We start from the raw sequence: 26,586 nt of genomic DNA, 5'->3' as shown, positions 1-26,586 counted from the left end.
GATCCGTTGGTATGTTGATTCAGTTCTCGAACTTGTTGTTGTACCGATAAGTGCGAGTTGACAAGTTTTGTCAAATCGTCCAGATTTATATCCGATTTCTCCAGAATCTTACGGCGAAGTTCAGGTGGTGCTAACATTACTACCTTATCTATCACCGCAGCGTCTCTGCTCTCTCCTTCTGTGGAACCAAACTGGCATTTGCTGGCCAACGTCTTGGCTCGTAATAAAAATTTGTCCAGGGCTTCACCAACGGATGGCTTCAGGCTCCAGAACGAGTAACGCTCGAAGGTATCATGGCGCTTCGGCGCAAAATATGCGTCCAATCTGCGGATCACTGCGCTGAACTCATCCTCATTTTCGGCAGCGTTTACATCTACAGGCAGGCTCTCAAATACTCGTTGTAGCTGGCGGCCTCCCACTGCCAGGAAAATGTTGTTCAGCTTCTTCTTCTTTTTCCTGCTTAAGGCTTCAGCCACGTATTCGAACTGTTTTTGTAGTCGAACCATTTCGATCGCAGTTCCGAGAGAGGTACGTTCTCACATTCGAACGGTGGGATTTTAAAAAGCTGATCTTCCATTCCTGAAATGTTAATAATATTTTAGTCATTTATTTTTTTTAAATTTAATTCTACCAAATTTGGAAACTGTTTTGTGTAATCCGTTGACTCGGGTAGGTGTGCTCTATGGTAATCATGAGTTGCCATGACAACACCTCGCAATGTGGCGTTCTTTTTCTCCGACGAAAACCATGCCAAGCGTTGCCATAGCAACCCGTTCCGTTGTTAGTAGCACACATGAATTTTTTTTCACTTTGACCACGTGGTCTATTTGCCTGCCTCAATCGAATTTTTGTTCGCCGCTTTGGCGTTTTCCTCCATGAGGTAAAACATTATTGCCTGCCCCGGCCGGAATTTAACCGCCGCTTAGGCGTTTCCCTCCTCCGAGGCGAAACGTTATTGCCTGCTCCGGCCGGATTTTATCCGCCGCTTAGGCGTCTCCCCAACTAACAATCACTCATTTTACAAGCACCTTTACGACGAACTGATTCAGCATAATGCTGAATAACATTTGGATAATTTTCAGGCACAATCTTTGTTCGGGTTTTGTTCACACAAATTTGGAGAAAATGTAAAGCATAGTGTTGTGTACCAACTGAAATGTTTGTTGTTAAATCGTTTTACAAATATATAGTAAAACTGATATTCAGCTGTAGCAAAAATGATTAAAAATAAAAAAAACGTAAAATTTTTCGATTTCCACGAGAGTTTATGATTGGAACTTAATGATGTGAACAAATATTGTGAAATAATAACTACACATAAATTTACCTAAATCCAGATTTGAACTCGAGACCCGTCGATTGCCAGCCGCATGCCTTCCTATCTGCGCCATCCTAGAGATGATGAATTGCAGCGCTCAAATCAAAACATAAACTTCCCGTGGTTTTATAATGATCAGACTCTGACTCCTATACAGCAGTGGTGAATTAGCACAACATTATGGTTAACGACTGAACAACAGATTAATTCAGCTGTTGTTCGGTAAAAACACGTGTTTTTCATCATGTACTCTGAGTCGAAGTATGATGAAACGAAAGCGCTTATTTGACTTGTGAAAAACACATTATTCAGATACATGTCCTATTTTTTACATGAACTTAACAAGAAGCAGAAAAAAGTCTTGTTAAACTATAATGTAAAGGAATTACTGCGAGTCGAATAAAAATCTTAAAAAACGTTTGAAAAGTGTTTTAAATTATCATTATTGATACCAATACGAAAAGTTGAACATTGGCTACTTTTTCAATTGAAAAAGCATTTGCACAGTAATATGTACAGCATAATTTTAGTTCAGCTATAATTACCATTATAAAGCAACAATTCAGCATGCATGCTTGTTTGCGGCTGGCGATTGTTACTTGGGTCCCTCTCCTTGAGGCGAAACATCATTGCCTGCCCCGGCCGGAATTTTGTTTCCGCCGCTTAGGCGTTTCCCTCTTTTGAGGCGAAACGTAATTGCCTGCACCGGTCGGATTTTATCCGCCGCATAGGCGCCTCCCTCTTTCGAGGGGAGACTTTTCGCTTTCCCTCTGAAATACTTACATTTTCCAAATTTGGCAGTATTTAGGATTCAATCATACCTGCTTTTCTTCTGATTTTTGCAAACGTGGGTTTCTCGTCGCCAATATGTGACACCGAGGGTTTACTATAATAACTCAAACACTTGTTTAATTACTAATTATGATTTATTAATTAACCTATGATTGAAATATTATTACGCACTGCGGAGCACAACCGTTCACTCGAATGGACTACACTTGATAAAGCGTGGTCTTGTCTTCCACCATGCACGGCCTGCTGTGATTGACCAATCTGTGGGCACGCAACTATCACAACACTTATAGCCCGGCCTATCTTCGCCAGCAAGAGATGTTTCGGCAGCGACGCCAGCGACATTCGTCCTCTATAGTTTATTAGCTCTATTGAATATATCAAGCACTAGCTGTCCCGGCAAACTTTGTCTTGCCATGATATGGTGGTTTGACAGCTGTTGAGGAAATCGCAGCAACGCACTCTAGATTGATTTCATTTGAATCACGGCAAATTTCTTCCCGGCCCATGAAAAAATATTATTTTTACATTTTTTATACTCCTGGAATGATTTTCGTAACTTTTTATGTATATAAACACAGCCACCATGAATACGAACCAAACCGTGCAAGAGTCATCCCGATCGGTTCAGCCGTTCGTGAGTTTTGTTGCCTCAAAGGGACTTCAAACTCATTTTTATATATATAGATAATTTTTCAAATCGACGTATCTTACTTTTTCACTGATCTGAGTAAATTCATGGTCAATGTTGACGACCATTTCACTAAAATAGTTTTTTTTTATGAAAAGACTTTTCATAGATTTTTTCGTGCTTAACATCACCAGGGATATAGCACGCACTAGGTAAGAAACAAAACCTACTCATTCCATATCATTTTCACAATGAATTTTGACAAAAATACACATACACCGGGTTGGTTAGAGATACGTCATGCCAGATACGTCGCTTTTGTATGGTGCCAGTTTGGTGTATCTGTTACTTTTGATTTTGGCTAGATACGTCGTTTGGTTTTCTCATATATCAAAGCGGTGCATCTATCAGTATACTATATTATAAAGTATATTATAAAGTTGTAAACATCAAAATAGTTAGATACGTCGTTTCGAAAAATATGCTTAGTTAAAAAAATAAGCAATAAATCATCAAACAGTGATGTGGATTCTTCAATTTGCTTTATGAATCATGCATGCAGTAGTAAACCCGGATTTGTTTACATTCTCGAGTTACGTCGGGTTGAAAAGTTATGCTTGATATGTAACGAAATAATGAGTAAAGAATGGACGACATTAATCTTTATATTTTGGTAAATAATTTTAACGAAGTTAGTGAACTGGTTGACCGGGTTCCGCATATCCTGCAACTTCGAAGTCGCGAATCACGACCTTGCTCCCTCCCTGTCAAACGTGTGGCGCAACATCTCGATGCGACAGTTTTAAGCGCGTGACACATTTTCGTTCGTTGCTGTCGTCGTCCGACTCCGTTCGACTCGACCACCCGCTTCGCATTTGTGTGCGTGTACCAGAACGCGCAGTTAGTCCTCTAGCTAGCAGCGAGTATCGCGTTTTTTCCTCTCGTTTTCCTTTGTACCTCGCTGTTTCGTGTGATTTTTCTAGCTCTCTCAACTACTGCGAAAGCTATAGATTATTGCCAGCTAGCGAAGCAAGCAAAAAGCCACCATCAGCAAATAAATTAGCCGAGGAAAAAAAATCATTCTGCAAGCAACGGGAGTATAACCTGGAAATCGAAGGAACCACAGTGTTTTTCGGGAGTAGAATTTCATCGGAGCTTGAAGGGCCCGTCGGATCCCATCGCAAGTGCGTGTAGTGGAAAGTTTCTGGGGGTTGTGTCAGTCGTGAGTGAAGGTAAAGGTGTGCTGCGGTAGTCCGAAAGTCAGTCGAAGAAGAACGGGAACAGCAGCAGCAGGCTCAAATTGGATATACTGGGATACGAAAATAGCCGTCGTAAATCGTCGGTCCGGCAGGCAAAATGGATTGTCCCCACATAGGTGATAACGTCGTCCTCCGGAAGGATGCGGTGAGAAACCTGAAAATGGCCGTATGTGTACCCCCGATCGCGACGACGGTCCCACCAGAAACGGGAACACCTCCTCCAGCTACTTCTCCAGTAGCGATTTCGAAATTGTGGAAATGTGCAGGTAATTAATATCACATGAAGTGTACAGAAAATACAGTGAAGGAAAATTGTCTGCTCAGCGCAATTGGAACAAAATGGACTATTAAACTGCGCTACCTCCAGCAGCGGGTGAGGGCAATGTCTCGCGTAACCTTGGAATCAGTTTTTCCCTCATGCGAAGCGATTCTCCACCGTCAGAACATCTTCCTGAATTCCTACCATTCGGATCTAAGCTTTTACGCACTGTCCCCCCATCTTGGATCCAGGTTTTGCGCTTGGATAAACAAAAAATCGATATTACATCATAAGGCAAAATAATTCATTGCTGCAGCGCTCTCGGTCGTCAGGGTTCTTTTTTTCCTCGTCCGCACCTTCACCTTGCCAGTGCTCTTTGCAACGAGAACAACGACGAGCAGCAGTCTGCTTTTTTCGGGGTCTGAGACCGTCGAAACGTCGTCATTGGTGGCCCCCCTTATTTGTTGGAGTTGTGGCTAAAGATCTAGACAGAGTGATGCGATGATGATGATGATGATGATCCGTCAGTGATGATTATGGCATAAGGCCTAGCTAGCAGCAGGTCTCTGTGTGAATGGAGAGGACTCCTAGAAGCTCAACATTGCCAATGCTGCTGCTGCTAGTGTAGGTCTACGCATATTCAATTCTCACATCCACCCGAGCGCACCAACTCACTCGCACATGAAGCATAGGCGTATCTTGGGGGTGGTAAGGGAGGGCGATAATAGTTCAGTACAGGGCACCGTATTTTTTTTTTTTTGTAGAGTGACCAGGTGGAGCTGCAGGACAGCTGATAGCAAAGCCTGGACCCTTTCCCAACTTTCCCCCTACTAGGACCAATACTCACGATGGACTAGACGATGTCGTCAACTTGAGCAAAGTGTGCAGTATTTAGTATTGGGTCGTAGTAGTTATCAAAAAATACAGTGTCGCTTACTGTTCCCATCCCACCCGTATTTTGTGGAAGCTCTAAAAATGTAATGTTCTGATACTTTTGAAGACTACTCAGTGACAATCATCAGAACTAGCGTTTTTAGCCGGTATGGGCAACTAGTTTTTCTGACATCATCTCCAAACAATAATCAAAAAATATCCCAAGTTACATTGTGCATTCTGAAAGTTATTTCAAGTTAAACACCAATTTTGTTATGATGAACCGATGTTGGTCATCTACAGCACTGGAATCATCTTCAAATAACTCTCTTTTTGAGCTTCCATTCGATGTTGTGGACAGAACTTATCAGTCGAACGCCTTATGTTAATATACAGTTAATGTATCTTATGTCGTCGCTAGTCGTCTTTTGCTTTTCTGTGTTCATCTCTTGTATCCCTATGAAGTCTGAATTATCCTTATGTCCACCGTATCATAACATAGTTTATATTACATTTAAATTACTACAGTTTTCCATGTTTCTAGATCCTGACAAAAGAACAAAATTAAGTTTTAATTCTGATCACACCATTGTTTAAAGCAACATAACTCCTGCTCTTTTGCTTTTATTGTCATAATATCGTCTAAGTAAGGTTGTAAGGCAAGGTCGGTTAGTTGATTATTGTATTAGCAATTAAAACTAATACAGATCATTCATCAACTATGGTGTACTCATCCCTAACGGAATCTATAAAAATGAGAAATTAATTCATTTTAAAATAATGATTTCCTTCATAATCTTCTAATAGCAGTTAATTTGAATGTTAACATAAAAGCTTCAACTGTAAGCAAACTTGTCTTATTTTTTTAATGCCAACTACATTGAAAACGTCAACGTATAGAACCTGTCACGATGTCAACCTAGTCAAGTAGTGAACCATTTCTGTCGAATTTAGTCAAGCCGCGACGTTCCGGCGTCAAAAATCCGTCTTACACGTGACCAGTGAATCTATTTGATGGTTAATCACACGTTGGAAACAGAATAGTTACGTTCTTACCTTAGGTGTTTTTATGATTTTTACTCACGATTCCTCTTCATTCGATTCCGCTGTTTATGATGCATGGTGTTTTGCCTTCGGGCGTGGTGATAGTAATACTCGGAGAAGTTATTTTGCTCATGTAAAAAGAAAGGAAAAGAATAGAAGGAAAGGAAAGAATATGATTAGTAGTTGTTATTCAGTACAGTAGTTTCAGAGGCTGTGGTGATACACTGGATTCAGTTTCTATATGGCTGGTCGATTCGCAAGATGAAAATATAAAACAATCCAGTGTATTCACTCAATGGCTATTCAGAATGGTTCCACGGACATGGATAGCAAATCATTAAATATTGTAACATATCGGATGTGTTTTTAAAATGGTTCGTTTATGTAATGTACCCTTTCCATAAAGTACTAAAACACGCGATCGCGAGATAATGATTTACATCCCATCTTCAAGGGATCACTACAAGCTCAATGCATCATTCTAGCCCTTTAGAATATCAGCGTTGATGAAGCTGTTCAAATATTACGTAACATGCTTAGGAAAGATTAGATTTTAATTACACAATGAATAACATTACATAATCTTTCAACAACCCCTTACTTGTTCTCCCAAGAATCCTGCCTCGACCGAGTTGGCAGGACGCTGCCCAAACCCTCTCTGAACTGAAGGGCAGGGCACCGTATTGTAACTAAATCCATCGACGTTCTTCATCCCAAAGATGTTGCGGTAATTCTTAGTTTCTTCTGCTGTATCTTCAGCAAGAGTTTATTCTAGTGTTGTAGTATCTTTAGTAAATCTCATTTCGTCTACATAATCTTTAGCGATACCGGCAGAAGTCATGTTGGGTTTACTAGCGTTGGGCAATTTTGAATCGATGTTCGCAACATCGATGTTTTTGTTCCGATTAATCGATTTTTTGAATCGATGTTGAAGCCCCACGAAATCGATCAAATCGATTTTTTAAATATTCAAAAATATTAATTTTTTTTTTCAGATTCCAAATAGATTCCGAACACTTTTTTTTGTTGAGAATGCCTCTTAGGATTCTAGATGAATGTTTCTTAATAATGTGGAAGATCTCCTCTTAGGAGCCTTCTCAGGGTTATGGGGCAATCTCTGGGGATTCTAATGGGATGTCTTCCAATACTACAGGAGAATTTCTCTCAAGATTCTAGGAGGATACCTCTCAGACTTCTGGGTGAACCTTACTCAGCATACTCAGAATTGTGACGAAATTCCTCTCAGAATTGTGGGGGAATATTTCTTAGGATTATGGAGGAATCCCACATAGGATCACTAGAATTCGTCTCAGGATTCTGCGTAAAATCCTTTTAAGATTCTGGGGAAATATCACTTAGTATTCTGCGGATACTCTTTCCCAGATTTTCTGAAAATTCGGCTGTCTGGGGTAATCCCCGTCAGGATTCGAGGGATATTTCTCTCAAGATTCTGGGGTCCTATCTCGTATACTTCTGTGAGAGTATATCTCAGTTTTTTTGGCAATCCCGCCTAGTATTTTGAGTGAACCTTTCTCAGGATGGTGGAGTAATCCTTCTTAGGGTTCTAAGCAGTGCTGAAAATTTCATTTCGACATATCTAAATTCAACCACCTGCATCTCACTTTAGAAGCTGAACCTGAGAACATGGTATATGAAAAACTTGTGCGGCTAGACCAATTCTGCAAAAAAGTCACGGAAAACCCGCTATTTTTCGAATATTTAATGTAAATGTCACGGACTACCTTTGAAAAATACCAAATGATATTCACCGTGAATATCATTTGCATTTTTCAAAGGTAGTCCGTGACATTTACCTTAAATATTCGAAAAATAGTGGTTTTTCCGTGACTTTCTTGCAGAACTGGACCAGCCTCACAAGTTTTTCATATACCATTTTCTCAGGTTCAGCTTCTAAAATGAGCTGTATAGGTGATTGAATTTCGATATGACGAAATGAATTTTTCAGCACTGGTTCTAAGCTACCCTTCTCAAGATTCAGGGTCATTTCTTTCAAGTTTCATGGGGGATTCATCTTAGGAATCCGAATTATGTTTTTGTGAGGATCTCTCACAATTTATCTCAAGAATGTGGAAGAACTGCTCTTGTAATTCCTCTGGGAGAATTCATCTAAGGATTCTGGAACATTTTGGGAGAATCTCAAGGGAAAGCTTCTACTAGGATTCTGAGACAATCTATCACAGGATTCTGGGAGAATTCCTCACGGGACTCTGAGACAATCCGTCTCATAGATATGGAATAATCTCTCACAGGATTATAGAAAAATCCTTAATAGAATTCAGAAGGAATTCCTACCAGGATACCGGAAGAGTGCTTTCTCTTCTGGTGTATTTTCAGCATTCTGAAGAAATCTATCACATAATTCTAGAACAACTCCTTTCAGAAAGGGTTCTCTTTAAAGATTCTGGAGGAGTTTCTCTCAGCAGTCTGCGGGAATTTATCCCAGTACTATATGGGAGTACTTCTCCGAGTTCGAGGGAATCTCAGGATCTCAGGATTTTTCTTTCGATACAATTTTTTTTTCAGAATACTGTCTCAACGTTATTCTATTTTCGAATCAGATTCGCGAAGTGTTTGATGTGCACAAATAAAACATACTTGAACTACATGCAGCAAACGAACCATTTTATAGCCTTGCAATATTTTATAAAATTTATAGTATCGAATCGATATAAAAACATCGATTCAAAGCATTCGATTAAATCGGTGAATCGATTCTGCTGATCCGATTCGAATCGATTCACAAAAATCGATGTCTCAGCCAGACTTGCCCAATGCTAGCAGACGGGGCAAGTGTGATGTTTTCTTTTGACTTGAACAAAAAAGTTGAACATGTTCAACTTTCGTTCAAGTCAAGTCAGTTGCTCAACTGAGATGAACGATGGTGTTTACACGTTCAATTCGCATTCAAGTCACCTGCATTCAAGTCACTTGCACTGTCTAAACCAGGCATTATCCAAAAATAGAAAATGTGTTTTTTTTTCAGTTTTTTCAATATATGAAAGTGCTCGTACGCACAGCCACAACATATTCTTATAAAAAAAATGTCAATCATGCATCCGAGGAAACATGTTTTTGAATATATCATGCCGAAAAAATTGGAAAAAAAATGTTTCGAATTTTTGTAGGGTAGCGAACCACTTGGGCAGCGGCCGGTATTTTAGGCACTCTTCGTTATAACTCAGTCAATTCCAAACCCATTGACTTGACATTTTGTACAAGGCTAGATACTATCGATACTATACCTATCTCATCGCGTTCCAAAAATTGTGTCAATTGGTTCAGAATTAGCTGAGTTGAAGCAGAAAAGTGCCTAAAATAGGACCCCTGCCGAGATGGTTCCACTTCCCTATTTGATAAAATCGTAAAAAAGTATCTTGTACCGACTTTTCGAACCCTCTAAGCAGAATACCCTCTTCGAATAAGTGTAATCAGTTTCGTACCTTTTAATGCCGCGTTAATTGCTTATCCTTTGACAGATACGTGTATTTCGACTACCACTTGTAATCTTCCTCAGTGTCAGTTATCCACTCTCCAGTGTCAAAGGATAAGCAATTGGGGCGGAATTAAAAGGTACGAATTTGATTACACTCATTCGAAGTAAAAAAGTAGTTTTTGCAGGAGTTTAGAAAGTTGTTTTTTCTTTTTAAACATTCTGCATACAAAATCCCGTTTTTCAAGTATGAACTCTTCACATGTAGGGAATCGCGCCACTTGGGCGGTGGCTTCTATTTTCGTCTGTTTTCCACTATAACTCAGTCAAATTTGAACCAATTGACACAATTTTTGGAATGCAGTGAGATAGGTATAGTATCTACCCGTGTACAACATTTCAAGTCAATTGATTCAAAATTGACTGAGTTATAGTGGAAAATAGACGAATATAGAAGCCACCGCCCAAGTAGCGCGATACCCTATCAATGAAAATACTTTAAATAAACATACACAAATATAAAAATAGTTGTTTGTTTGGAAAATTATTGTATATACAAAGTTGTGCCCATACTTTCTGGGACACTCTATAATCAGTTTCGTAATTCGTACCTTTTAATTCCGCCCTATTTTGCTTTTCCTTTGACAGATACGCGTATTTCGACTACCATTTGTAATCTTGTAAACTAATTACAGCTTAGAGGGTTCGAAAAGTCGGTACAAAGATTAGAAAAATGTTTGAGTTTTAACTTTAAATTTCAGTATTTCAAATTTAAACTAACAATTTCGGTGCCATCCTTAAAATTTCCTTGAAGCCACTTCAGGAATTTCTTATGCTACTTTTATATGAATTTCTTCTGGATGGCTCCAAAAATGTATGCTGAGATTTTTTCTGCTTCAAAAGCTTCTCTTGAAACTGCTTGTCCATTTTTTTCTTGGAGATTCTTTTAGTAGGGTGGGGCGGGGCAAGATGGGTCAGTGCCATTTTCGAGCGCATTACTCATGTTTTGATTATGTTGATAATTTTGTTAGATGACCAGCATGAATATACAAAAGTTTGGAGCATTGATTGAAAAATTATTCACTCTCATTGGAAATGAAAAATAAAATGGTTTTTAGCCATTTTTCTTATGCGATACATCCCATATAATCTCCATATAAACGGCCGCGGGGCAAGATGAATCACCTTCAATTTTGAACGTATATTTGGAGCATTCAAAAGTTATTTATTTTTTATTACAAGACTATCTCATAATTGACTTCAATCAAGCGGAATGAACGCTTAAAATTATAACATAAAATTATGATAATTTTTTAGTGAAAACATCGATTTTCAAGTCGCCTGAGGACCACTCGAATCGTAAAGTTTTTTATATTCCAAATAAATTTATAAAATGTTTACTAGTAGCTCTTGTTTACTCAGTATATTCTATTTTACGAAACGACAACAGTGTTGATATTGATATTAACACTCACGGGCTTGGGCGCAACCTCCTGTCAAATTTTCATTCATGAAATGAGCGATCAGCTGATCCGAAACGTCTCGTAAAATGGCTCATGGATATGGAGCATATATGAATGTGGAACAAATCTTATATTTTGACGTTTTTCGTTGAGAAAATGTGAATTACCTAAAAGGTGACCCATCTTGCCCCACCCTTTTTTCACGGCGCAAAATCGATCACTTTTTAAAACTGCTTGTTTAACATCATATTTTGTGTTTAATGATCTTTTTATCGACTTTTAGCATAGCTAACTAGTGTATTAAAGAGTAGCGGACGAATACAAACCAATACGATTTGTATTTACAAAATTATGGTGATGCATCCTTAGGTGACCCATCTTGCCCCGCCCCACCCTATTTCCAGAATTCCCATGGAACACCCCCATGAACTTTTCTTGGATTTGCCTTTGGAATTGCCCTGAAGCTACTTCTGGCATTCCTAATGAATCTTTTCCTAGTATTTCTCCTAGAATGGTTTGGGGATTTTTCCTGAAACTTTTCCTTGTAATTTTCCTAGAGTTTCTTGAAGATGTCAGTGAAGTAATTCCCTAAATTCCTTCTGGAGTTGCTCACGAAGGATTTCATTAAATCTAAAAATTCTTCTGAAGTTATCTATGAACTTTTACAAAAACTAGCATTTTTCATAAATATTTCCCAAAGTTCACCTAGAAATGTCCTTGGAATTCCTTCAAGTTTTTGTTTAAGGCTGCTTCCGTTATTTATCCTAAAACTGCTCCAGATTTTTTTCCTTGAGATTTTTCACAATTGGGTTCTTCGGGGTATCCGGATTATTCTATAATCAGATTCTCCACCCAAACATTAGTCGGAATCCAACATTTCATAATTTTTGGAGTGCGGGAATGCATTTAAAGTTTGTATGGGAAAATTTTTTTGTTCGGGTCGAACTGTCATTTTATCGATTGAACTGTCATTCTATCGATGAAAATTAAAACTGTTTTGTTATTTTAACCATCATAATAAAGCTATTGGAATCCAATAAAATCACGTTATACTCAGAAAAATGAGCTCTATCGACTAGGATATAGAAAATAGCAATATTTTATTCACTAAACAACCCAATTAAGGGTCTGGGACCTTTTGGGCAGGAGCACATATTTTGGGCACTTGCTGTGCAGTCTGCCGGTGGACGCATAAATGTCACATGTGCGAAAACAGACAATCGAGAAAATCGCGTCCAAAGTTCGAAAAAGTAAATTCTCTCAACTATGAAGCATAAATGCCGAATCGTGTTCTAACATCAACCAATTTTGAATTTGAGCACTAATTTTTGTTTTAGAGCGATTTTAAAATTTCATAGGATTTCCAATGAAAAAGGACGCTTATGCGTCCACTTTTCAGAATGTGACAAATCGGCGTTGCATTTTTTCAACAATCTTCGGAACAAACTACCTATTTTTATTTCCCTATATGATAGTAATCCATGATACATGGTCATGGGCTGCAAAATCTTAATATTGCCAAAAATGCACATGTGACAACTATGCTTCCACCGGCAGTGCTGTAGCTCAGCCAATTTTCAGCCAATTGACTTGATTTTTGGAATACGGTAAGATACGCGCAGAATCTAACCCCCAACGAACGTGGGGCTAAAGCGGTTTCAGCGTGGACCAGCGAATCCAGGCTGTACAAACATATTATAAAACCAGGAACATCGTCTTCTCCTTGTTGGTTGCGGACACACGTAACAGGCTGCATGCGAACGTTGTTGGCGCTTGTATTGCTTGATTGCAAAAATATAGGAATGCCAGCACTGAGGATGAGGCTTATCACAAGCATCTGTTGGTTTTGTTCGTTAATGCAACTGTCCTTGAAATAACAGAGGAGCAACTCCTTATCGACAAAAAAGATTGCGACCTCAATGTTGGATCACAGATAACAGACGTTTATGATTATATTGGCAATGTGTGTAAAAATGCTCAACTGCCATTTTGTATGTAACGAGCAGCTGAAACTCATGTGGCAATCATTTAGAGATGGCGCAGTGATCGATAGTCAGTGATCGCTTTCAAGATTACATGCACTACGCAATTTTACATTCAAGATTGTATTTGATCTTGAATGAAAGTGGATCTTTGAACTATTCTTGCATTCAAGTTAGATGTAATGTCGCAATCAGTTGAGTAGATGGCGGTAGTGAGCCAACGTATATCGTTTTGAACATTTACACAGGATTCTGCGAAAAATTTGTACTAGGTTCAACTATATGAGTAAGCCTGGCTTCTTGAAATTTTTATGATGTTTTTTCTGACAATCCTCTTGGAGAAATACCTAGATTCAACACCTGTATTGATCCCAAGGAGGTATTCTCTGATGAATCCCCATACTAATCTAATGTTTCAATATTGTAATCCCTAAAGAATGTTCTGAAGAAATTTCTGTAGAAATTCTCAGTGGGAATTCATAATGGAATCTAGAGGAATTCACAGAAGGTATTCCCCAATGGATTGGATGTAATTGCTGGAACAATCCCCAGAAGCGGGAATTTCTAAAAGAAAGTAATCCACAAGCTGCTTCTCAGCTTAAGGACAGACTTGTTAGAATCCCAAAATGGCCGCCACAATGGCCGACTTTGGCACCTACTCACGATTTCGAGGGCACAAATCTCTTCGTAAACAAAACCAGCACACCTGAGCATCTCATTTTAAAGTGAGCAAGAACAAAATAATAAAATGCTCTGATGTTTGAAGGCTTCTTGAGTTTTGTGCGTCTGAAGTTTTGATGCACTATTGAAGCAGGATTTCAAGACGTCTGTCCTTAACTGTTTTCTGATCATTCGTATAGTTACAAACTGAATGTTTTCTTTTCCTAGCGACCGTTTTGCATTCGTATATCGCGTGGCTGGTACTATGACATATCGAAATTAGCCTGGACCGACCGGAAATCTGAACTCTTACTCTTGCAAAACGGGCCGCTGTCCAAAATAAATCTACTTACGACCAACTGAGACGAATTCTGAAGTGATTCGTATCATCCTAAGAAATATCCATACCCAATGTTACTAGACTTTCATATAACCTTATTGATGTTGAAACAAGGGGGGTTTAAGGTTCACCTACCCTCCTTAGAACTACCACTAGCACCAACACATTCGCGTTATCTGTTTTACAAATAGGCACATAGCTATGACCACCGTAAGGCATGGCAAGACGAAATGCATAATAAATTTGTAGAAAAAGCTTCCTGTACTAGGTAGGTATACATCTGTATCTCTGCCAGTCCGTGATGACGAACTCGGTCCCTCCGAATCCACACCACCTCAGCACAGCAAAAGAGCGTTTGTGCTGGGCTGGGAGACGAATGATAATGGGAAATGTTGCTAATGGAATAGCAAATTTGGTGCTCCTCTGCGGAGAATTAAAGTCGCACTTTTCTCTCATGTGCCGTGCCGACCTATTGACATTTTTTTTATCATGCTTATTTTATACAGCTATCAATAGAACTGTCAGTTCCCTTGTGGAATCTACTATCTGATTTGTTTTTGCATGTTTTTAATCTCTATTTGAATTAGAATTTTAAATTTGTGTCTATCCAAGATTTTATTCGATACCCTGTTTTCGTTTACATTCATGGTATGAATTGTAATTGTTAGATCGTAAAGAACTAACAGCGATAGTGGCTGTATCTTTGTATCATTTTTAACGTTTTATTTTGCTTCAATTTATCAAAAGCATATTCGTTTTTCAAATGCCTTTTTTTTCATTTTTTTGCCTTTTAAAAGTTTGATTCATTTCAATTTGGTTTATATATTTAAATTTACCATAAGAATAAGTTCATTTCGTAAAGAAATCACGTTATTTTAGAAAAGTACTTTGCCAAAAAACTTTTTTATTCGCAAACTTTCATTGCTACGTTCAGATAGGGATGCGTATTTTCTCAAATCTCAATGTTGCTCTATATCATACGCTTCGAAGTGCTTATACTTCACCTAATATACCTTCTTGATATTGGAGTAGGGGGAGAAAGATAACATACCATTCACGGTAGGGTCTTCCATTTAAATCTCATTGAATGGGAATTGCTTTTGTTTCGCTTTGTTTCCTCCGACGTCGAATGAAGTGTTTGCGTCCAGAAGTGTTGCGGGGAGTGCGATGGCTGCAGCCAGCAGTGTAAGGGGGTTTTATTCATCATATGATTGCTCAATGTGTGTTCGTGTATACGATCGAGAAGTTGTAAGACCGAGCTGGAGACGTATACACAACATATACACAACAACCGTGTGAATCAACTTCAAACACACACCCAAATGCATAATCGAGACTTAGAGAGAGTGTTGACTCTTAAGAGCATGAGAGAGACACTGAGAGCAAAAGCTTCCAATTTTGATATTATCAGTTTGATTGGCAGTGCTGGCAGACAATTTTCTGTACCTTTTTACAGTAGTGTTCATCCTTATTTAATTCTATGGTGAGAATTCCTAAAAATTTTCCAATTCATTTTAGAATGTCCCGGCAAAGACAACTGGATGTGTCTGCAGTGTGGATCGGTGCGATGTGGACGGTACGAAAGCGGGCACGCTTTGAAGCACTCTTCGAAACAGAACCACAGCATTTGCATCAACACAGTCAATTTGTCGGTTTACTGGTACGTATTCTAAAGGGAGACTTGGCTAACCCAAGAAACAACAATAACTATTAGGGTTTGCGAGGGGATTTGAGTGACCCATGTATGCAATTGGGACGGGCAGGATGCTCTGTACCTTCTTTCAAAGAGCTTGCAATGATAACCCAGATATTTAATAGAAGTTTTTAAATAAGTGCAACGATGTTGCACATTCAGGTAACAAATGAGCATTTAAATAAGCCATATTGCAGTTTTTTAACTGCATTTTACCTGCTATCTGCTGTATCATAGCAGTTCTACTGCTAATATGATCTAAATTAGCAATTAAACTGCTACTTTAAATCTGACAGCTATTACGTAGCATTTATAATGCACAGTGTTTGGCCATATTTTGGCAATGTAGGTGTCTTATAGTTGGTAGGGATTAAGGACCCTACTAACTGTAGGGGTAGGCGGGGCATAATGAGCAGCTTAAGCATTTTGCCACCAAATCAAGTAAATTAAGTGCAACCAATGTGTAATTTTAACGTTCAATCCTCATTTGAGCCTTAAATGACAAAAGCTAATCGTTGAAATTCCGAATAAAGTTATAAATGTTGTAGAATTTTATGTTATTAAAAACGTATAAAATCGCGAGTTGGGTTTTGGGGGTGGGGCATGATGAGCACCCTAGGTGGGGCAGGATGATCAATATCAGTTTTGTACACAATCAAATGCTAATTGACTATTCTTGTCAATGATAAAGCATACCGGCCACAATCAATGAGAATTTGAAGGGATTACGGGGTTTAATTTGTAGGGAACCGTGGGGTTCCAATGTGTCTTCTATTGAGGAATTTTTAAACGGTGATAATATACAGATACTGAAATTTTAAAGCTAATAAATTAAAAGTTACAGACAAAACCTTACTATATGCATCAAAACAGAGCAACCCAAAATTAAAATTTGTTTGTTGAAGATGTTTACCATTTTCATTATTTTTTCACTAGTTGCTCATTCTGCCCCACCTTACTACCAACTCTTTGAAGCATATGTTTTCAACAAAATAATTATACAAATAGTTGAAAAGTGTTACAAATACATTTCATTGGTCTAGGGAATATCAAGAAAATCGATAGATGCCCACTAAGTAGTGATTTCGATACCCAAAACCTTATTTTAGGTCACCTGATTCTTATAATATTTTCCCAGTACATGACCACTTTACACATTTTGATAAATTTTTCAAGGTAAACGGATTTTTTGACTAATGTTTTGTCATCAACTCATTGGATTTTAGATAATAAGGCTACAATCAAGCAATTTGTTTGGTTAATTTGAAGATTTACAGTGAAAATACAAGGTGCTCATTATGCCCCACCTGCTCATTATGCCCCGCTTACCCCTACCTATCTTTCAGCTACAAATGCGATGAATTCGTTGTAAACGATACACCCGACAACACGCTAGAGGAAATTCGCCAAGAGTTGAAGGACGGCGACGGAGATACCGTATCGGAGACTTCCTCCACGATGGAGGAAATCAGTTCATCCAAATCGGGCCAGGAGTCGGCCAGCAGTACTTCGTCGTCGAGTGATTCCGGCTGGGAGGAACCTTCGACGATTTCATCAGTATCGTCGTCCTCCACCAATACCACCACCAACAGTAGCACCAGCAGCGGAGTCACTGCGTCCTCGCCAAGTATCCGAAAGTTGCGACCACGCAAGCGGACGATCTCCAGCGACAGCAACAACGAAAATGGCACGGCTGGTGGTGGCGGCGGCGGAGGAGGAGCGGCCAAGCGGAAGTCGATGCGGCGAGTAGTGGGTCTGCGGAATCTGGGGAATACATGCTTCATGAATTCAGTATTACAATCGCTGAGTAACATTCAGAAGTTTAGCGATTATTTCAACACAATGCCCTCGCTGGAGACGGGCAAACACAAACAGAAAGCGTACCAATCGCGCAGCATGAAGGAGAACCTTGACGACGTGTTTGTGGTGGAGGAGCTGCGAAAGGTAAGATTTGTTGTTTTTACCAAGTTTCACGAGGCCAACGTCTTCTGTGCTTCCAGGTTCTTTTGAATCTCAGTCAGGGTGGAGATGGCTCCAAAGGAGCGATCTCACCAGAGTGTTTATTCCTGGTGATCTGGAAGGTGGTGCCCCAGTTCCGGGGTCACCGCCAGCACGATGCACACGAGTTCCTGCGTTACATGCTGGATCGATTACATACCGAGCTACAGCAGGTATCATTCCCAGTAGAAATATCGTCCAGCACAGCGGCGCAGAAGGCCAGTGAAACGAGAAGTAACCCGTACAATATTCCGGCCCTCAGTCACCTGCAGTCCAAAGGGCGAAACTCGATAGTGACCAACGTTTTCGGCGGCATCCTGCAGAGTGAGGTACGTTGTCTAATCTGTGGCATGGAGAGCAAAAAGCACGACCCTTTCCTGGACCTTTCGCTGGACATTCCGGAGAAGTTTTACAACAAGGACCCGCCCGAGGGCGCCGAGAAGGACAAAGATGGGAACGTTCCGACGTGCAACATTACCGACTGTTTGGACAGTTTTACGGAAGTATGGTGTTGGTTCTTGTATGTTTGCGAGAGTTTGGTTCGAATGATTTCGATTTTTTAGGTGGAAGAACTCACCGAAACAGAGTTGTACTATTGCAGTTCATGTAAGTGCAAGCAAAAGTCCACCAAACGATTTTGGATCCGCAGATTACCGAACGTTCTATGCTTACACATAAAGCGCTTTAGATGGAACAATTTCTACAGGTGAGAGCGTGACTGAAATAATCTAGATCACTAGATGACCGGCTTACATTTTGATCTCCATTTGCAGAACCAAAATCGATTTGAGGATATCGTTCCCAATCAATGCACTGGATATGTCGAAGTTCGTACTAAACAATGGTCCGGAAACGAGGCGTTCGAATTCCAGCTGTAATATTTACGATCTGGCGGCAGTTATTGTGCATCATGGAAACGGGTAAGTGAGACACATGAAGATACTGATACCTGATGGTTCACCTCTAAGCTGATTGAATTCCAAAAATTGTACCAAATTCCATAAAAAGATCATTTTAATGCTTCGGAAGATTACTGGCAAAATGTGTGATAATATATTTCCAGTGCTGTCATGGTAAAATAAAAGAGTCAAGGTGCCCCTATTTCAGCGCCCCTTCACTGGTACATTCCTATGGAAACAACTCCTGGAGGAATCTTTGAAGGAATCGCTTGAGCGATTCTTGAAGGAACTGCTGGAACAACTCCTGAAAGAATCCATGGAACAACTTTTCATGAAATCCCTGATGAAATTTTAGAAGAAATTGTAGAAATATTGAAGAAGTCTCTAAAAATATTTCCAAAAGTATCGCTGAAGAATTTTCAGAAGGATTAATACAAGTCAGAAGAAAATTCTAAATTGTCGATGTCGCAGAGGTTTGGAGACGAAGAACAAGGCCGGGTTGAACAGGAACTAACGTTTATTAATAAACACGTCTAAACTAATTGGTGGTTCGATTAGGAATGAGAAAATTTTGTAACAACCCTAGTTGGTATGTATCGCTTCACTCCACGGTTGTCAGGGGCGTAGCGGGGTTGCTACATGGGGTGCACGATTGCTTCGGTTTTCAACATAAATGAATTCCTGAAAGAATTTCTAAAAAATAGTAATTCTTCAAGAATCCATAGATGGATTTTCTGAAGAAATTCCAGGAGAAACACCTGGAAACCCCTGGTGGAATACCTACACACTCAAAACAGATTTGCGGCAGATATTTCTGAAGAAATTATTTGTCGAATTTATAATAAAAGCCATGGAAGATCTTCTGAGAGAATCCTTCGAAAAAAAAATGTATAGGAGCCCCAAGGGCAGTTTCTATAGGAATCCCTGCAGAAAATTCCCGAAAGGGTCTCATATTAAAAAAAAAGAAATTCCAGAAAGATTTTCTGATAGAAATTCATATTTTCTAAAACAAAAAATCCTTGGAGCAATTTCTAAAGCAAACCCCGGAGAAAGTTTTGGAATAAATCCTTGAAAAATCGTTTGAGAGAATGCTTAAGGCCAAATCCGAAGGACCTTTTGGGGAAACAATTTAGAAAAGTCCCCAAAAACTAGGGTCAATCTCTGGAGGATTTTCTAAAAAAAAAACTCATACGCAACTTTTTTTACATAATTCTTTGTGAAACTTCTGGAGGAAAGCCTTGTGGAACTTCAGAAAGACGAAGAATCCCTAAGAAGTTCTGGAGAAATTGAAAGTTGCTATGGGAATTCCTGGTGAAATTCTTAGAAGCATTTCCAAAGTAATCGCAGTACAAAGTTTAGAAGGATTTTTTGAATAATTTTCTCGAAATAAAAAAAACTCTGGAATAGTTCCTGAAGACATCGCCAAAGTCTAAATGTGTAAAGAAATTTCTGAAAGAATCTCTGAAACGAATTTTTAAAAGCATCCCTGGAGGAATTCCTGCTCAAATTCATTCATGTATATAAATACCTACCTTGATACCTTGTTGGCTACAAAGTAACTTTACTCTAACGCCGAGCGAATAGCAGAGCACCACCTTCGTCGGTCTTTGGCGATGTTCCTCCAGTTAACCCGAACGTGTAGGGATCGTAGATCTTCTTCAACCGCGTGCAGCCAGCGAGTTCGCGGCCGCCCACGAAGTCGCCTGCCTCTACCGGGTTCTCTGCTGAATATTGTTTTCGCTATTCTTTCTTCCGACATTCGCACTACGTGTCCAGCCCACTGAAGTCTGCCGTATTTTATACATTTTACAATATTCGCATCTTCGTACACTTGGTACAACTCGTGATTCATGCGTCTGCGCCACACTCCATTTTCTTGTTTCCCACCGAGAATTGTCCGCAGCACTGTGCGCTCAAAAACTCCAAAAGCTTTTCGTTCTATCTCCTTCGTGACCGTAGAGGGCAACCGGAAGAATCAGCGTCTTATACAGAGCCAATTTTGTTTGCGTTTGCAAGTTACGGAACCTAAGCTGGCTCCGTAATCCGTAAATGGCTCTATTCGCAGCTGCAATACGCCTTTTCACTTCACGGGAAACGTCAAGATAAACAAATTCTTCATCAACTTCAAACACTTCCCCATCAATCACTACCTCAGCACTAAAACCACTAGCCCTGCTTCTGTCTCTACCCGCTATCATGTACTTCGTCTTGGTAGAGTTAATCGTCAAGTCTATCCTCGCTGTCTCTCTCTTCAGAGGAGCATAAGCTTCCTCCACTGCCCTACGATCGATGCATGAGATCAATATCGTCCGCAAAACCGAGGAGCATGTGCGACCGTGTGATGATAGAGCCATTCCTCTCGCGATCCGAATACTTGATTTTGATCCATCCAGCGTTGTGCGTATCAGTCTAATTAGTTTCACCGGAAAACCAAGTTCTGACATTATCTGCCAAAGCTCATTTCTTTTCACTGAATCGTACGCTGCTTTAAAATCAACGAACAGATTGTGAGTCTGCAAGTTATCTTCCCTAAATTTATCTAGGATCATCCGCAGGACAAACATTTGATCCGTCGTTGATGAGGGCCAGCCTGGTATTCGCCGACGAAGGACTCCTCAGGAGGTCACAGTCTGTTGAACAGGACACGCGACAGTATCTTATACGCCGAATTTAAAAGGGTAATCCCTCTGTAATTGACACACTTCAGTCTATACCCTTTCTTGTAGATTGGGCATATGAGGCCATCCAACCAACTGGTGGGCAATTCTTCATCCTCCCAAATCTTTATAATAATCTGGTGGATTGATTGATGTAGCTGCTCGCTTCCGTGCTTAAGAAGTTCGACCGGGATCTCGTCCTTCCCAGCAGCCTTGCTGTTTTTTCAGCTCCTTAAGGGTCTTTTTAACCTCATCCAGTGTTGGTGGTTCCACTGCTTGACTCGACTGTCATCCATTATGTTAATCCTGTTCCTGGGTGCTCCTTCGCTGCTACCATTCAACAAATCTTCGAAGTGCTCCTTCCACCTGGCTGCCACCATTGTTTTGTCTGTCAGCAAATTTCCTTCCCGGTCATTGCACATGGCGGGCACTGGCGCAGTCTTGTGCCGCGCGCCATTGACAGTTGCATAAAACCTCCGCATATCGTTCCTGTCCATACTTTCCATACTTTCCTGCGCTTCAGCAATAACACTCTCTTCATGTTGCCGTTTTTTTTCTGCGGTGGATTCGTTTTTCTTCTGCTCTTGCAACCCTGTACCGGTTTATAAATATAAGTATATATTTTTTATTAAAATGGAGGAATTACAGAAGTAAAACATGCAAAATCTTTGTGCAATTGGTAGAATAGGAGGAATTTCCAAACAAATCCCTGCACATCCTGTAACCACGCTCTATCAAGTGCATGTCAAGAATCTCTAAATTTCTGAAGATGTTTCTTGAGAAATTTCAGAAGGGATCCTTAGAGGAATTCCATTGATCAAAATATTGGCTTTTGAATCAACCATACATATTTTTGGAGACAAAAGATTTCGATCGTACCAAGCTAGCGAGATAGTGATTTATTGGTTAGTAAAAATTACTAATAAATGTCAAAATCTCCGAAAACTTAGTTTTTATATGTTTTGGAACATTTTGAAATCGCTGCTATTGGTTAGATCTTACAAGATCTAAATATGATCTGAATATGATGTCCCAGGAGTGAATTTAAGATATTATTTTTAGATCTTTTATCTCGTATAACAATCAAACAAATATCATGTTTTGATCTCAATATCAAAGTATGCTATTTCATTTTCATTTATTTAGTTCACATCAAATTCATGATAATACTGAATCAACAATTTGTCGCCATAATACTCGATTTGCAGCTGCAGCTCTCCATCCTCGGTCACGCCCAACACTCGCCAGATCATGCTCCACCTGGTCCGCCCATCGTGCTCTCTGCGCTCCACGCCTTCTTGTACCAACCGGATGGTTAGCAAACACCAACTTTGCAGGGTTGTTGTCCGGCATTCTTGCAACATGCCCTGCCCACCGTATCCTTCCAGCTTTGGCCACTTTCTGGATACTGTGTTCGCCGTAAAGTGCAGCGAGCTCGTGGTTCATCCTTCTCCGCCACACACCGTTCTCCTGCACACCGCCGAAGATCGTCCTTAGCACCCGTCGCTCGAAAACTCCGAGTGCTTGCAGGTCCTCCTCGAGCATCGTCCATGTCTCGTGTTCGTAGAGAACCACCGGTCTTATTAACGTCTTGTACATGGTACATTTGGTGCGGGGATGAATCTTTTTTGACCGCAGTTTCTTCTGGAGCCCATAGTAGGCACGACTTCCACTGATGATGCGCCTTCGTATTTCACGGCTCACGTTATTGTCAGCCGTTAGCAAGGAACCGAGGTAGACGAATTCTTCTACCACCTCGAAAGTATCCCCGTCTATCGTAACATTGCTGCCAAGGCTTGTCCTGTCTCGCTCAGTCCCGCCTACCAGCATGTACTTTGTCTTAGCCGCATTCACCACCAGTCCGACCTTTCACGTTTCAGGCGGGTGTACTGTTCTGCCACCGTTCCAAATGTTCTAGCAATAATATCCATGTCATCCGCAAAACATATAAATTGGCTGGATTTCGTGAAGATCGTACCCCGGCTGTTGAGCCCGGCTCGTCGCATAACACCTTCCAGGGCGATGTTGAATAGTAGGCAGGAAAGTCCATCACCTTGTCGTAGTCCCCGTCGAGATTCAAATGAACTGGATAGTTCACCCGAAATCCTTACGCTGTTCTGCACACCGTCCATCGTTGCTCTTATCAGTCTAGTCAGCTTCCCGGGAAAGCTGTTCTCGTCCATGCTATTATTGAGCTTTTTTCCTCTACCCGGGTATGATTCCCGAGGGAACAAAAGACAATTCCAAGAAAAAAAAACTAGGAGATTCTTCGATATCATCCCTGGAATCTTGGATGGATGTCCTAAAGATTACTGAAAGAGTTTGTGAAAAAAAAAATCCTTAAGGTTAGGCCACCTGATTACCACCATTGCATTGTCTTGTCTGTCAACAATGTTCCATCCCGGTCATTACAAATGGCAGGCACTGGCGCAGTTTTGTGCGCCACACTATTGACAGTTGCACAAAACTTCCGCATATTGTTCCGATTCATGCAACTACACGTTTTCAAGCTGCCGTATCTTGCTGCTGTGGATTAGTGTCGCCCTCTGTTGAGTCGGGTGCCGACTACTACCGTGCAACTCCTGACGGCATTGTTTTCGATCATTACACTCATCGCTCCACACAGATCTAAGGTGTTACCGTTTACGTTACGTTTCAAACGAATCAATCTTATCCAATCAATTCCAATTCCAGTTCCAGCTGCGGTCACTACACCTCGTACGCGATCAACAACGGCGTGTGGATGCACTTCAACGACCACTCGGTGAAGGAAGTGAGCAGCAGCGCCGTGGCCGAGTGCAAACCGTACATCCTGTTCTACATCAAACGGGATCCCAGCAACCCCAGCCGGCAGCTGACGATGGCGCCTTCTTCGACGATGACTTGTGGGGCTCCAACGGCGACCGCGTCTTGAGATTAAGTTATTCTTCTTTTAAGACTGATTAATATAGAAAGAAAAAAAAAAGAGCGCGCATAGCAAAAGGAAAACCAACGTAATTGAGAAGCATGCCCTGCTGGATGCCGACAACATCTCAAACATCAAACTGGTAGGCAGAGACGATTGCATGTCTAACCGCAGAATTCTGGTTCTCTAAAATGGGGTTCTCTGTTTTTCTGGAAAACATCGCCAAACAGATTCGAGAACGGTGCGAGATGGTCACATTACTAGCAAAAATTTTAGCCAACAAAAAAACGCAAATGTCAAAGCAGATGTTCAAAACTAGTAGTAAATTACCCATAAAAACTGATGGAATGCCCTATCGAATCGTTGCTTGGTTTCCGGTCCATCGTTTACTCGGTTTTTTGGTTGGACCGTCAACAAAACGTTATGTTCTCCCCCACACAAACACCCAAAAAGCAGAATTTTAGATTGTGATAGATTGAAGCATTTTAGCATCGTCCTACTTTATCGTTTCCAGAACACATAGGTACACAGACAGTCCACCAGCCATCCAGTTGCAGTGTAAACGAGTGTTCATCAGCGTATGTGTTTCCTTTTTATGTCCATGCTGCATCAGAAATTGTGATTGCGAGAGGAAACTTTTCGTCAGATTCCAGAGTTTTTTCTTTCCTTTATATTAGAGTTTTTTTTTGCATCAATCTAGAGATTCTCAAAGAGGCCGCTGCGTTTTTGTGATTTTTTTTTTTAAATATCTATAGCTTTAGATTATGTGTACTATTTTTGTCCTTATTTTAGATAGTGTTCCCAATTCCCAGTCCAGTTTGCAACTTTCATTATTGCTGGCTCAATGCAATGTTAATTTTATGCTGTGAACAAATTGAGAATGAAAACTATGTCTTAGCGAGGTATTTATTTCGAAATAAATTCCGCAGAAAAATAATCCAATCTAGTGGTAGATCTTATTTAAGCCATTAAGCAAACCATTTGGTTAGCTTCTTTCTGTTCCTGGGAAACACCGACACATAGAAAAGTGGAGTTTTTGTTTCTGGTAGTGGAGTGCTGCAGTCCCCTGTGCATTGTGATCGCAAATGATTTGAAAGGTTATGTGTCGCTTCACACCACTGGCAGAAAAGTCTCACAACGTTCGATTCGTCTTTGGAAATAGTTCTGGTAAATACAAAAACAAAACTAAAAAAAATATCATTACACACCTACACATTCGCAAAATGGAAAGAAATGAAATAAACAAATCCTTTCGAAGAAGAAAGGGAAGCAACAGAGTACGAAAGATTAATTATATTAATAAAATTAATATATTAAGAAGTGAAATTTCTCTAGCTATCCATATGAAAAATGAAAATAAACATTAAAAAAGTTAATCGTTTGTAGTTTTACTTTTTAAATTGCCATAATAGCTAATTTATGTTTTATAGACTATCAGGTGGTTTTTACCAACACGGCTTACCTTCTTCTTCTTCTTCTATATGGCTCTACGTCACCACTGGGACTAGGCCTGCCTCGCTTCAACTTAGTGTTCTTTGAGCACTTCCACAGTTATTAATTGAAGGGCATTCTTTGCCTACCATTGCATGAATTTGTATATTGTGAGGCAAGCACAATGATACAGATTCTATAACATTCCCCAGAAAACCAATCCCCAGAATTCCATTCCCCAGAATGTACCATTCCCCAGAAAACCATTTCCCAGAAACCCATTCCCCAGAATGTACCATTCCCAAGAATTCCATTCCCCAGAATGTACCATTTTCCAGAGAGAAAATAAAACTATTGTTTTATTTCTGAATGGTTTATCTTCTTCTTCTTTATGGTTCTACGTCCGCACAGGGACTTGGCATGCCTCTCTTGAACTTAGTGTTCTTTGAGCAATTCCACAGTTATTAATTGAAGGGCTTTCTTTGCCTTCCATTGCATGAATTTGTATATTGTGAGGCAAGTACAATGATACTCTATGCCCAGGGAGTCGAGAAAATTTTCCCGACCGGAACGGGAATCGAACCCGCCGTCTCCGGATTGGCGATCCATAGCCTTAACCACTAAGCTAACTGGAGACCCTGAATGGTTTATATTAATCGCTAAAAATCAAATATTTAATCGTAAGAAATCACCGAAAGAAACATCCTGCCAAAAATTCTTAAAAACTTTGGAAGTAAGCATGATTTGCCTTTACAATTTAGATTATTGGATTGGTATAATTATTGGCGTCGCAACTGCTTACTTTTTCAACATACATTTTTCCTTCTTTTCTGCATAGGTTGTTCTTTCGAATTGCACTTTTTAGTAAATTATCGACATCAAAATTTCTTACATTTTCTACGTAGTTTTTCCTTCTTTTCTGCATAGGCTG

General features: G+C 40.0%; 1 protein-coding gene across 1 annotated transcript; it reads left to right on the top strand.

Moving 5' to 3' along the window:
- The first annotated feature begins 3,600 nt into the window (after positions 1 to 3,600).
- LOC115264939 (ubiquitin carboxyl-terminal hydrolase 3-like) lies at positions 3,601 to 25,600 on the top strand. Its single transcript, XM_029869088.2, has 7 exons — positions 3,601 to 4,266; positions 15,591 to 15,732; positions 17,112 to 17,709; positions 17,766 to 18,266; positions 18,327 to 18,469; positions 18,537 to 18,683; positions 24,014 to 25,600. Exons 1-7 carry the CDS (start codon positions 4,098 to 4,100, stop codon positions 24,231 to 24,233), a joined length of 1,920 nt encoding a protein of 639 aa, XP_029724948.2. The 5' UTR covers positions 3,601 to 4,097; the 3' UTR covers positions 24,234 to 25,600.
- Positions 25,601 to 26,586: the final 986 nt, after the last annotated feature.

Source organism: Aedes albopictus, chromosome 2, assembly GCF_035046485.1.
Source record: "Aedes albopictus strain Foshan chromosome 2, AalbF5, whole genome shotgun sequence".
NCBI lineage: Eukaryota > Metazoa > Arthropoda > Insecta > Diptera > Culicidae > Aedes > Aedes albopictus.
Note: the sequence above shows the minus strand (reverse complement) of the source record. Positions and strands in the feature narration are given on the sequence as shown.